Raw genomic sequence first — 12,997 nt, forward strand, 5'->3', positions numbered from 1 at the left:
TTCGTAAGCTTCTCTATAAGATATAAGATTTAGTGCATCACTAACGGATATGAAAACAATTTCAAATCCACAAATTTCACCCAAGACCTTATTTCAAGCCCATTAAAAGTGATATTTATCCACCTTTTAAAACATAAAAAGATAAGACACATCTGATATAGTCTCATGTATTACCCAAAATTGTAATTTAAAGTCAAAAGGATCGGAATTATGAAATTATTTTTGTTATTTGAAATTAAATTATTAACCTATTTAACTCAAATTTCACAATTCAGAATTTAAATTCAATTTTCAGTATCTCTTGCACCTTAACATTATACAAGGCTAACTCAACAGGTTACAATTTGTTAACTATAGTATTCCTACTGATTATGATCCTGTATTGTTTTTTCCTCCCCAGCGCTACATGGACGGTGGTTTGACCAACAACCTTGTCCAATTCAACTCAGGCCGTACCATCACTGTGTCCCCATTTGATGGAAAGTCAGATATCGGACCTAAGGCTGGGCACGAGGCTTCCAAAAAGGCTCATTTCATCAATTTTCATAATCAAAATATACAGGTGTTTATAATTTTAAAAATAATTTTCTCTCATTGGTTGGTTTGTAAAGAGTTGCTTAATTGAATGTTCACCATGAGTATATTCAAGGGCAGCAGCTTCTTATGGTGCTCACACTACTATGTTATGACGATCGACCAAATCAGCAAATTCCTTACCGCATTCATGCACCGTCGCAAACCCGCCCGGAAGTTTCGTCACAACACACAGTTCAACTAGGTGCCCGGAGGTTTCGGGTTCCATCTCACATCGGTACATATTGGACAGCTGGAAAGTCCCCACTTTGCCGTAAGGCAGGTTCTTGACCGAAGTCGATTCGGTACTACCCAGGGTCTCTTCTTACTGGTGGAGAAGCCTGGCAACTTGTATGTCCCCGCCCCCTCGAGGGATTGAATTCGTCCAACCGACTTCCATCTCGTATATGCATCTGTGTTCGTAGTCAGGGAAGCTGCGTAAAAGGGTTGCTAGGACTTATTTTGGCTTGAAACAGGGGTTCCGTCCATTATGCGTTTGAGAGGGGTATCCCCATTCCCTGTCTCTTTGATCTTATTAAGCCAGTTCAAGGGCCGTACAGGTTTCCATGCATTGTAATAAAGATTTTTGGGAGACTTTTCTCAGTCTCAGACCCACTTTTTTTTTATCAAATGGGAAGGAAAAGATCAACTATGGATCGACCATTTGTGGCACTCACTCAACACATCTCTCTTATGAGTTACAAAAGACCCTCGTTATGGTGACGAAAATAGATCTGTGTCCAAATTATTATCGAATGCACATTTCTGGACCTTGTTAGGTTGTGCTACTTTGAAAATATCAAAATTTTGCTGATTATGTAATTAATTTTTTTTTTTTAGAAAGAGAGAGAGAGAGAGAGAGAGAGAGAGAGAGAGAGAGAGAGAGAGAGAGAGAGAAGAGAGAGGGGAGAGAGAGGAGAGAGAGAGAGGAAGGGAGGGAGAGAGGGAGAGAGAGAGAGGGGGGGGTCAAAATGCACTCATGCATGATATGAAAATATAAATTTTAAAATATTCTTTTTTTAAAAATTGAAAATCCGATACTTTTATATGATTTGAAGTTGAGAATTATTTATGCCTTGAATAATAAGATGTCAAAAAGGATTATTGTATGTAATAATTGAAAGTGTTTTTCAGTCTTGATTCCTTTGATTGCATCACTTATTTCTCAAAATACAAAGGCAAGGTTTTAGTGATTTATTTAATATAAAATGATATTTCACTCCTCATGCATTCCTGTCTAACTCATCAAATGATGGAACAAATAAAAACACAGGCAACAGTTTTTGTGAATAAAAAAATGCCAATTGATAGAGAATAGTTGTTCATATCATTTTTTCATAAGCAGAGCCAAAAGTCTCTCGTTTTTAAAGACATAATATTTACATGAAAGTTCATGTGATTTTTATCTTATTTCATTTCAGATGAATTTCCAGAACCTGAGACGAGGAGCCCATGTCTTCTTCCCGCCTCGTCGACCCGTCCTACAAGAATATTTTGACAAGGGACGTTTGGATGCCAGTCGGTTCTTGATCAGAGAGGGTCTTTATGAGATCGACGTACCTCAACAAACCAAGAGTGTGGTCTATGAATCATCCGTTTGATAAGTCAACGCTTCCTATAATATACTGTCAACTATGCTGTAGCTTCCCAATAACACCAAAAAAAAAGAAATAATGTTATGTTGATTTCTTTGTTGTACAAAAATTCCCTTGTTTTTATTGATTAAAAGGTATTATCCTGCCATGAAGTGTAAGTTGAGAGAAATATGTGTCTAAAGTTTGTTATGTCTGCCCACAACTGTTCGTGTAATGATGGGAGGGTATGAAAGAAGATAATTATTCAGCAAAATCTATATTTTTATTTAGACTTGCAACTGATATGAATTTATTTGTTTGATTGATGAGTAAATTTTCTTGATATACATAAATAAGACAGAGGTTACAAGAAAATGCAAAAGTTAAACTAACAAAATGTGTCATTGACTTTTAAAATTATTTGGCTCTATTGTATTTCGACACATCAATACATATAGAAAGAATGATGCAATTTGAGCTGTAAAAAAAAAACTCCTATCAAATTCTATATTCTAATTCTTCAGCCATCGTAGGAATTTGATAGGATTTTTTTTAGATTCAAGTCCGAAGAGAATGCATATTCAGTATATTGATAACTAAAATTTAAATCGAAGGTAACAGGCTTTAACATGTAAGTGCGAGAGAAGTTATTTTGAGAAAAACACGGATAGAAGGACCTATTTTTCAAAATAATTGGTCTTGTGTGTCTAGATTAAATTTTTTTAACAGCAAATAACAGTTGCATGTTCGAGTTGGATGTCATTGATATGGAAAGGAATGAAGCTGACAATATCAACATCATCATAATAAATATCATTTGCCTGTCTTATATATGTCTAGATTGGTAATGATTGTATTCATGGGGTGTGCACACCCTCCTCAGCAAAATATTCGCATAATGAGCAAAAGTGGAATTATGCTATAAAACAGAATAGTTGTATGAATTTATTATCAGCCTTTTTACCATCATTCATCATCATCGTCATCGTCGTCGTCATCATCATCATCATCGTCATCATTTATTTTTTTACATTTGTTTTACATATACACTGTAAAGTACTGTATAATACGTTGGTAATTTAAACCAAAGCTTACTCTCAATGGATAATGAAGCCTATACATATGTAAACAATTTATCCCATTTTATAATACATGAAACACCATTTAGGGGCCCTGAACCTTTTTTTGGTGCTGTACATTTTTATATTTCCACAAAAAAAAAAAAACTTCATATTTTAATTGTATTTTTGATTGATGTACATATATGATAAGTAAATGAGTAAATATAGTCTTAATGATGTCAAAAAACGAAGTGAAAAAATGTTCAATTTTACACATTGACAAGTGCAAGAAGAATCATACATTTTGATATCACTCAACTGATTATGTTTGAAATTTTACATACTAAGAGTTAGAATCCCTTTCATTGTGAATGGATTAATTAATGGAGGAAAATGTCCTCTTATAAATACTTTCTTTGTCAAACAAAATCCTGGTTTGAGGATCACAGCATGAGAAATGATTTTATTTTCTTTGTAAATCATTACTCGGTTATTTGTCTTATGTCAATTTATAGTGTGCTCTTGGAATCTGCATTTGTTCCCTATTTCAACCCATCCTCTTTGTCTTACTTTTTCTCGTGTGCTATATATATATCATAATTTGTTGTTTATGTCATTCGTATTCCCTTCGTTGAAAAACAAGAAACAAAATAACACAGACAATGCAAATCAAAATGACAGATATCATCTAACTTGTAGTGACCTGGGCATTTTAAATAACATAGGGAAGAAGAGCTGACACCTCGTGACCTCCTGCTCTTTTATATATCCACCAGTAATCTGTGATTGTAAACAATAGGTTTACTGGGTGCGGTTCCTACTTCCCATAGTGGGCAGGGAGGTACTTTGACTATCCATTTTCTTCCTTTTTACTGGTGCTGAAATGACCTGTGTTATATCCATAAACAGAATAAATATAGATTTTAAAAAAGCAAAACACACACACACTAAAGAAAGAAAAAAGCACATGTTTAATGAGGCCATGCTTGGTCCCAAGCCTGCTTAAACTCAGTGCCGCAGTGGGAAAATGTTGCAATAGTGAACAGGACTCGCAACTTTGGTTAATCGCCATATTTTCGCTAATCCCAAGGTGTTGCAATTATCCGGAGTGGATAGTAGTACAAATTTATTTTCATTTTCGGCAAAGACTAGGTGAGGCGATATTTTTTTGTCTCAGACTAGATACCATTTGTTTTATCATCTACTTCTGTTTTCCCCTGCCCCCCTTTTTTTTTTTATCTAAGACTTTTCCTGGTGCTTAAATGACCCATATGTGTTGCAAGTACCGTTAAACCTCTAGAAACAAACAAAATAATCCAGGCTTTTGTTACTTCATTGTAAATGATTTTATTTCGGGTTGTCGAACAGAATCTTATATCATTCAGTTGAATCAAAAAACTGTCATCACGATTTTTCTACTGGCATCATTTCAAAACAAGGTTTTTGTATAAGCCTTAGGTTTAGATTGAAAAATAGATACAATTAAAGGGAAATATAGATACAGTTAAGGGGAACTCCTTTGTTTTTTAGCTCCACTTGTTAAAATCATTTTTTATATTTAAAAGCAGCGGGTGATTGGATGGGAGCATCACCCTTGAATCATATACCTATGATGTTCGCATGGGTGTACGATCCGATAGTGAGGTCGTTTCTTCTTCTCTTTACTTGCCTATCCTGCTTCTTTGGTTTGTGATTGTTTTTTTGACAGGGGATATTTTTTTTTCTGTAAATCTTCTGCCTGTTTGTTCTTGGTTATTTATAATTTAGCTTATGATATCTTTAGGTTATGATTTTGATTTACATTTGTACTATTTTTGTTAGATTGCTTGTTTTTTTGTTTCAGCGGTCTCTCATATAACCTCAATTGTGTTGGAAGAGACCTAAAGCAACAAACAAACAAAAAAAATATTTAAAAGCATATATAACAATCAACTGTCCATACCTTCCTATTCTCAATTTGCATCTTTGAAAATATCTCTGCTCTTGCACAGGCTCACATGTGTGTGTGTGTGTGTGTGTGTGTGTGTGTGTGTGTGTGTGTGTGTTTGTGTTCACATGTTTGCATATTTGAGTGTTTAAAGTTTGGAAAACACACTAAAAGTTTGTTATGTAAAGCACATAGAGGTTTTGACAGAAAGTGCTATAGAAGAAGACATATTATTATTATTATTATTATTATTATTATTATTATTATTATTATTATTATTATTTTATTATTATTATTATTATTATTATTATTATTATTATTATTTAATGCAGCAGTATATGACAATTATAACGGTTTAAGATACCTATACTTTTTAAAAAACTCATGTAACTTAACTTCCCATTTATTTCAATTAAATCATCTAATCAGGAATTAATGTATGTGACTTCTTATAATTTAAATTTATTTATTTTGTTTTTAGGGTATCCACTTAACTCTTGATCCACAATGTGCCTAAAAATGTCCTTTTCTGGTGAACTGATACAATTTAAAAGAGTCACAAGTATTACTTTTGACTTTCAAAAATTAAATTAAAAACTGAACGTATATTTCAGACATTATTTTGGCCATTAGGTGGAGACAGGTCCACCATTGTCATCCTGCTATGAGGTTAGTCCTCAAAAAGCATGTCTTTGTGATCACATGGGATGTTGTCAGAATGATTAGAGAAGCAATCATGCATTAAATGAATTGCTTATGAAACATATATTTTTCTATATTTTTGATAAGAAGGTTTGTTTTTTAACATAATTTTCTGAAGTTTTGTGAATTACGTTATTATATGAATCTTTTACTCTTCCTACATATTTTACATTTTTAACTCAATTGAAAAAATAGTAATTTTTTGGTGGACAGAACAACAGATCCTGCTGAGGCTCTAGATTTTAGACATATAATTCTAACATTAACATGCATCTTTTTTTACTTAAACGAATGATTCCACGAACTACAATGATTATCATTTAAAAGCGATTGTTTTTTGTCCTTGTTCTGTTGTCAAAAGTTGATTGAGGTTCTGTATTGTGCTTTTGTATATAATCCGATTACCATTCTAGGCCAGTCAAAATACTTGAAGTCAAATTTTTCTTTCAATTGGTAGCTCCTGCATTTTATAAACTACTTCAGTGCATTAAGACACACTATAAGTTAGATCTATATTATTTATCGGGAACACACATTGTAGACTTGTCTATTCTCCTGTACAATCAAAACTTATTTTCTATAAATATCCGGGTGACACGTTATATTCCTGAATTTTTGAAAGATTTTATAACTGGATTTATTTTGCTGTACCTTTTGTCATATTTTGATTAATTGACATTCATATATTTTTGATTTTATACGAGGACCTGTTTAGATGTAAATTGATGATGAAATTTATTTAATAATCTTTTATGAAATTTGTATAAACATTTTATATATTTTACCAGTATACACACTGCTACTCATGATTATATCTTTATTATGAGACTTTGAAAAATCAGGTGCACAGGCTATAATAATTATGAGGCAACACCTTGTTTTTCTCTTATTTATAATCATGCTTATCACCTGATAATCCAAAGATATACCAACAGAGTAATGTTGGGAAGCAGATGAATGGGTCTTTCATACTGAAACGTAGATGGCAACAAATTACCTGTTGTAATTTGAGTTATTTTCATTAGACAATATTTTGTTCAAAATTCAACTTGGATTGGTGGTGATGGAAGTGGTGCGACACAGCTCATCAAATAAGAAACCAAATTAATCATAATTTGTTGTTAATGTCATTCGTAATTCCTTCGTTGAAAAACAAGAAACAAAATAACACAGACAATGCAAATCAAAATGACAGATATCATCTAACTTGTAGTGACCTGGGCATTTTAAATAACATAGGGAAGAAGAGCTGACACCTCGTGACCTCCTGCTCTTTTATATATCCACCAGTAATCTGTGATTGTAAACAACAGGTTTGAATTGATCCACCTTTAATTACCTTTTCAATGATCATTCTTATCATATTCAATACAAGGATTGGGTTGGGTTTCTTGCCTCCCATAGTGGGCAGGTTGGCACTTGCTGTTTCTTCTATCCCGTTATATTTGTTTTCAAATTTGCTATTTTGGAATGAGATTACTAGGTTTTGCCTTGGCCTGGCTGTAGTGCTTGGCTGGGAGGGAAACAGTCAAATGCGTAGTTATTGTTTTGGGAGATGATATTATTTTTCCTTGTAAATCATCTCTCTGTTATGTATTATTATACTTGTTATTTTGAATGTATAATGTAAGCATTTGAGTGTATTCCTCTTCGTGGGGACTTGTGCTGGTGTCTGGATGAGACTATTACGTGATCTCAAACTTAAGTACATTGATGTTCTGCTCTTGGAATCTACATCTGTTCCCTATTTGAACCAATTCCCCTTTGTCTCACTTTTCTCCAAGTCTTTATAATTCTAATTCTAGAATCTTTTTACTATCCAATTTTCTTCATTTTTTTTGGCGCTGATATGACCTAAATGTGTTGCAAGCGCCATAAAACCCTTAAAAACTTAAAAACAAACATCAATACAAGGAGGCTATGTGGACCGGGAAAAATGAGAAAGTGGATTGTTAGGTTTTCCAACACAAATCTGGGACCAAAAGTTGATGATGAGTTGTAAATAATGGATATGTGGTGGATAGAAACCCCTGAGGGTTAGGAGCATTGGACCCCAAGTTTGTTGGAACCACAGTCGCATTTTTTTTCTATCACCCTACATTATTTGTTCTGTTTTCTGTCCATATGACTTTGAATCCTTATCTGAACTGGGACCGTTTGATTTCACCCAGGCCCTTGGTTCTGCATTGGACTAAAAGTGTCGCAAGCACACTTAAAAACATCCATCCCAAAATCCCCTCAAAAACTAGTTGGTTTCTTTTTTGATTGCAGCCATGCCTCAATCAAAATATTGATTTGTAAAATATTCTTTTCATTTCCCCAGTTTGACTGGGTGGGGATCCTGACCTCCCATAGCGGGCAGGGAGGTACATACTGTGTCTTCTACTTCTATCCCCAGATATCTATTTTCCAACATGCTTTCTGTCTTTGTCTTGGAATGAGATTACTTGGGTTTTTTTCCTGGCTCTCGTCGGAGTCCTGGCTGGGAGGGAAACAGTCAAATGCATAGTTATTGTTTTGGGAGATGATATTTTTTTCCTTGTAAATCATCTCTCTGTTATGTATTATTATATTTATTTTTAATGTATAATGTAAGCATTTGAGTGTATTCCTCTTTGTTGGATTTTGTGCTTGTGTCCGGACGAGACTTATAGGTGATCTCAAGACTAAGTACATTGGTGGTATGCTCTTGGAATCTACATCTGATCCCTATTTGTTCCCAGTTCCCCTTTGTCTTACTTACTCTTGTGTGCTTTTATTGTAATTCTAGAACTTTTTACTATCCCATTTTCTTCCTTTTTACTGGCGCTGATATAACCTAAATGTGTTGCAAGCGCCGTAAAACCCTTAAAAACAAAACAAAACAATCCCCAGTTTGAAATCTTGACTGGATCCATATATAAATTTAAGAATCAAACGATAAATTTTGTTGTTATTTTTAATTGAGAAAGATTCTGTTCATTCCTATTTGTTAATAAGTACATACGAATTTTAACAATTATATTTAAATATATATATATATATATTGTATGACTGGTCAATGTGTTTCTTGCCTAGTGTTTAGTGACGTGCCTTTATTGTCATAGAAATAGTCTTTCTAACCACATTCCAGTACAAAGTATGTCTGTTTTTAAAGATGTGAATAACAAGTGCAAAAAATAATAATTTAATAGCATTTATCCGAGAGAATCAAAGAATGTGTGGATGATGGACGGTAAAAATAATGGTTATTGATATTACTATGTAATATTATATTTCGTTTAGTGGAGATCTGATGCTTGTATCTGAATGGGACTTATCGCTTCAGACTAAACACATGGGTAGATTACTTGTTAGAACCTTCTTCTTTTCCTTGCTTTAGCCATGAGAGAGATTGAGAGAGAGAGAGAGAGAGAGAGAGAGAGAGAGAGAGAGAGAGAGAGAGAGAGAGAGAGAGAGAGTGAGAGGGAGGGAGAGATAGATGGATAGAGAGAGAGAGAGAGTGAGAGGGAGGGAGAGATAGATGGATAGAGAGAGAGAGAGAGAGAGATGGAGGGAGGGGGGGGGGAGTGAGTGAGTGTGTGTGAAAGTTTTTACTGTTTCTTTTTTCCCTGAATTCATGAAAAGGTTGTTTGGTTTTTTTCTTTTATTGATCTAACGCTTTAATGACAAAATGAATAATGTAAAGTTTATATCATTTATAAAGTAATTGAATAAATTTAATTGTACTCTTAATAATTGAATTGTTCATAATTTGTGTCTACATTTCTCGGAAGAGATATTGAGATTAGGATATTATTGAGGTTAGAGGGTGGAGGGACTACCGAGAGGGTCTTCTATCTGTCAATATCTTGACTTTGTCTTTTTAACATGATGAGATTTTTCGTCCTTGTTGTGAGTAGACACAAGCTGATTTTCTTTCCGATTGTTGACTAAGCCTCTGATCCCATGTTGGAAGGGATGTAGTTGGGTTGGCTTGTTTTTCATTTGTATTTTCTTTTTGTATTCTTGGGGTAAGTATGTGTGTACACACATAGCTGTCCGTTCTCAAGGAATGATAAGTCGATCAACTCAAAACTTAATAAATAATACATTTTTCTGCTTCGTAAGAGAACCCCAAGGAGCTTTTTATTTGGGCATGGGGAGATATTTTCTGCATTTAATATCCTACATATTTTGCACACTTTTCGTAGAATTCGTTTTAAAGATTAAAAATGGAAAATGGTTCATAGATTTTAAGAAATTGGTTATATTCAAAATAATGCGAGGAACCCCTTACTGGAATGAATTCAACGCAAGTACTCCCACCTCATTGTCAAGATCGCTAACCAAAGGTTGACATGTGGGCAGAGAGGCATTTACCGTGTCTTCTATCCCCCTATATCTGTTTTCCATCTCGCTTTCTGTCTTTGTCTTGGAATGAGATTACTTGGGTTTTGTCCTGGCCCTGGCCGTATACTCTAGCTCGGAGGGAAACAGTCAAATGTATAGTTAGAGTTTTGGGAGAGTACATTTTTTTCCTTGTAAATCATCTCTCTGTTATGCACTTTATTGAAAGGGATTCAGTATACATTGTAAAAAGGAGGGGGCCGAGAATAGATCCCTGAGGCGCTCCATAAGTTAATATGGGCGGGGTTGATGCTTGGTTTTCTGTAATTACTCACTGAGTTCTTTCAAACAAATATTTACCCAAATGAAGTTAAGATTTAATTGTCAAAAGTAAATTATTTCCCTCTTATATTGTCATCATGTTTGAATGTCTAGTTGGAGCAGCTCTGTCAGGGGCCCATACAGTTTGGTCTGCAGAGGTGTGGTACCAGGCCAAAAATCCGCTCTTGCTGACTTGCTGTTGTATATTTTGGGCATGATTGGAGAAAAGACAGATTGCGGTAAATGACGAAGGGAGTTAACTTTCGATATTTACGCCTATTTACACAGTTCAAGCCTTTGATTAATGGATATATTTCTTTAAAATGGCGACTAATGCTTTCAGCACCATGGGCCCTGTATAAAAAAAATAAAATTATAAAAAAAAAAAACAGAAAAAGAAAGCAAACAAACAAAACAAAACAAAACAGAAAAAAAACCGCTGCAAAGAAAAACTTGAATGAGAATGTGTGCATGGGATTTATCCGACGTGTACTTATTACCAGGTCTGATAATCCAAATTGTTATGGGCTCATTGTTGTAATGGAAATAGTCTCAAACCAATGCAAAATATTGTCCATTACAACCATTTTAAATCGAGCCCATAATTGCGTAAGGTTATCAGATCTGTAAATATGTGAACGTCAGATTGATCCATATCCCATACTATAATCTGAAAACTGGACAAAGGATGACAAGTCTAATCCTCCAATTACTGACCATCACATTTCAGCTATCTGGTGATAAGAGAAAGTTTCTGCACAAGTTAGGATTTTGGATTAAATTTGCATCTCACGTCTCACTCATGACTCACACGAGATTTGTCTTTTTTATTTAACCCTATCCTTACCACCTAAAGAAAAAAATTGTCACATTTGTTTCGATGCAACCAAGTTTTCTTATTCTGATTTCATTTTGTTATAGTTATAGCTATACAAACTTGACACTGTGTTGCAGAGCGCATTTTTCTGAACAAAATATATTCGTTACATATCTGTTTGAAAAAATCTATTTTTGTGTTGGGTGGGTATGAAGTTTCTGGGAAAAATTCTGAAAATACATAACTGGTAAAGAGAGAGTTTAAAAAATGAAGAATTTTTATTGTAGTTTTCTCTCTTACTTTGTCTGGCACTGTTTTATATACAATTGTTCAGATCTTTATCTTACACCAGTTGCGCCATAATTTATCAAAGACATTGAAAGAGGTTTGATGTTCTGCAAAGCGTTATGAAAGATTGCTTTTCTTTTAGCTCCCCTGCCTGTTGAGTAGTGTTTGTTTCTGCATTGATATGTCTGAGACTACTCTGCAATTCAATTCGGCTGATAGTGAGATCTCAACAGGTGCCCATTGCAGTCCAAAAACGATGTGAAAATTGGAAATGGGAAATGGGCATGACTGACTTACTGACTGACTTAAGGCCTTTCGATTCCTAATCATCCGATCGGGACGCCTCGGCTGCCTCTTTAATCATCCGTGTCATTTCTTTCCACTGTTCACGGTCTTGTGCTGTGGATGCTACTTTCGTGAGGTCTTCCTTTGATTTTAATACTTTGTTATTTTGAAGGCGTTTTAGGTCTCTATTGAGGACAATGTGAATTGACGTGGGTGGTCTACCTTGATATTTCTTGTATCCGGATGGGGTGAAAAAGTATTCATGGCTTTATTAGCTGGTATATTTACATCTCTTCTGGGCATATTCTAATAATAAAGAAAACGTTAACAATATTGTCCTTGAATGGAGTAATGTAAATATTGCTGCTCGAAGCTCGAAGAAATAAATAACAATGTGAAATTGAATGTAAGCTTCAATTTAATATACAAAGGACCATGCTATTTCCTGCCCATCAAAGTTTTTGTTTAATCATCTTAACAACGCCACTGCCACATTATCTCATTCTTCGGTAGTGTTTCATTCATCCTGTTTTGTTGATAAAGGGGAAACCGGAAACGTCCATTTTATCTGTTTTCGTATATTAAATTGAAGCCTACATTCAATTTTACTTGAATGAAGTATGCTATTGTCTGCTTCATGTTATAGAATCCATGATACATTCTAGTTCCTTCAACCTATTGGCTCCCAATGACTAGTCATAGTCATAATAAACATTTTATAGAGAGTAAAAGTTGCATCCTAATGATTAACACAAAGGCCAATTGAACAGTCCGATACTGATACTACAATTATTAAATCCCATGTTCTTTTTAGCAAGACAAAAATCACAGACGTCCTTGTCTTTTAAAACCAGTCTGAAAAATTATTGCATATATTTATAAGTCCGATAACCCAACGCAAATTAAGGCTTATCTAACAATGATGCATCTAACCGATACTCTATGATAGTTGAGTAAATGACTGGAACTTGAATAAATCTCAATATTATAATGTATTCAACGGGTCAGTGAGAAATCCCTATTTAAAAATTGAACGATGGATGACGAAGTGCTAAGAGCGTCTATTTTTTAGAGCTAGACGGAAGTTGCCTTACCAGATGGGTCCCTTGATTGACTCTCTCTCTCTCTCTCTCTCTCTCTC

General features: G+C 34.4%; 1 protein-coding gene across 5 annotated transcripts in view; it reads left to right on the forward strand.

Moving 5' to 3' along the window:
- The window catches only part of LOC144980988 (uncharacterized), a 58,238-nt gene extending 55,994 nt beyond the window's left edge, over window positions 1–2,244 (forward strand). For all 5 annotated transcript variants that reach the window (XM_078929028.1, XM_078929027.1, XM_078929026.1 and 2 more), the window contains exons 5-6: window positions 401–562; window positions 1,995–2,244. In XM_078929028.1, coding sequence (XP_078785154.1) covers window positions 401–562; window positions 1,995–2,174 — 342 coding nt within the window. In that variant the 3' untranslated portion in view covers window positions 2,175–2,244. The remainder of the gene's footprint in view (window positions 1–400; window positions 563–1,994) is intronic.
- The last annotated feature ends 10,753 nt before the right edge of the window (window positions 2,245–12,997 follow it).

This window comes from Berghia stephanieae, chromosome 10, assembly GCF_034508935.2.
Source record: "Berghia stephanieae isolate SIO BIC M18660-M18661 chromosome 10, UCSD_Bste_1.3, whole genome shotgun sequence".
NCBI lineage: Eukaryota > Metazoa > Mollusca > Gastropoda > Nudibranchia > Aeolidiidae > Berghia > Berghia stephanieae.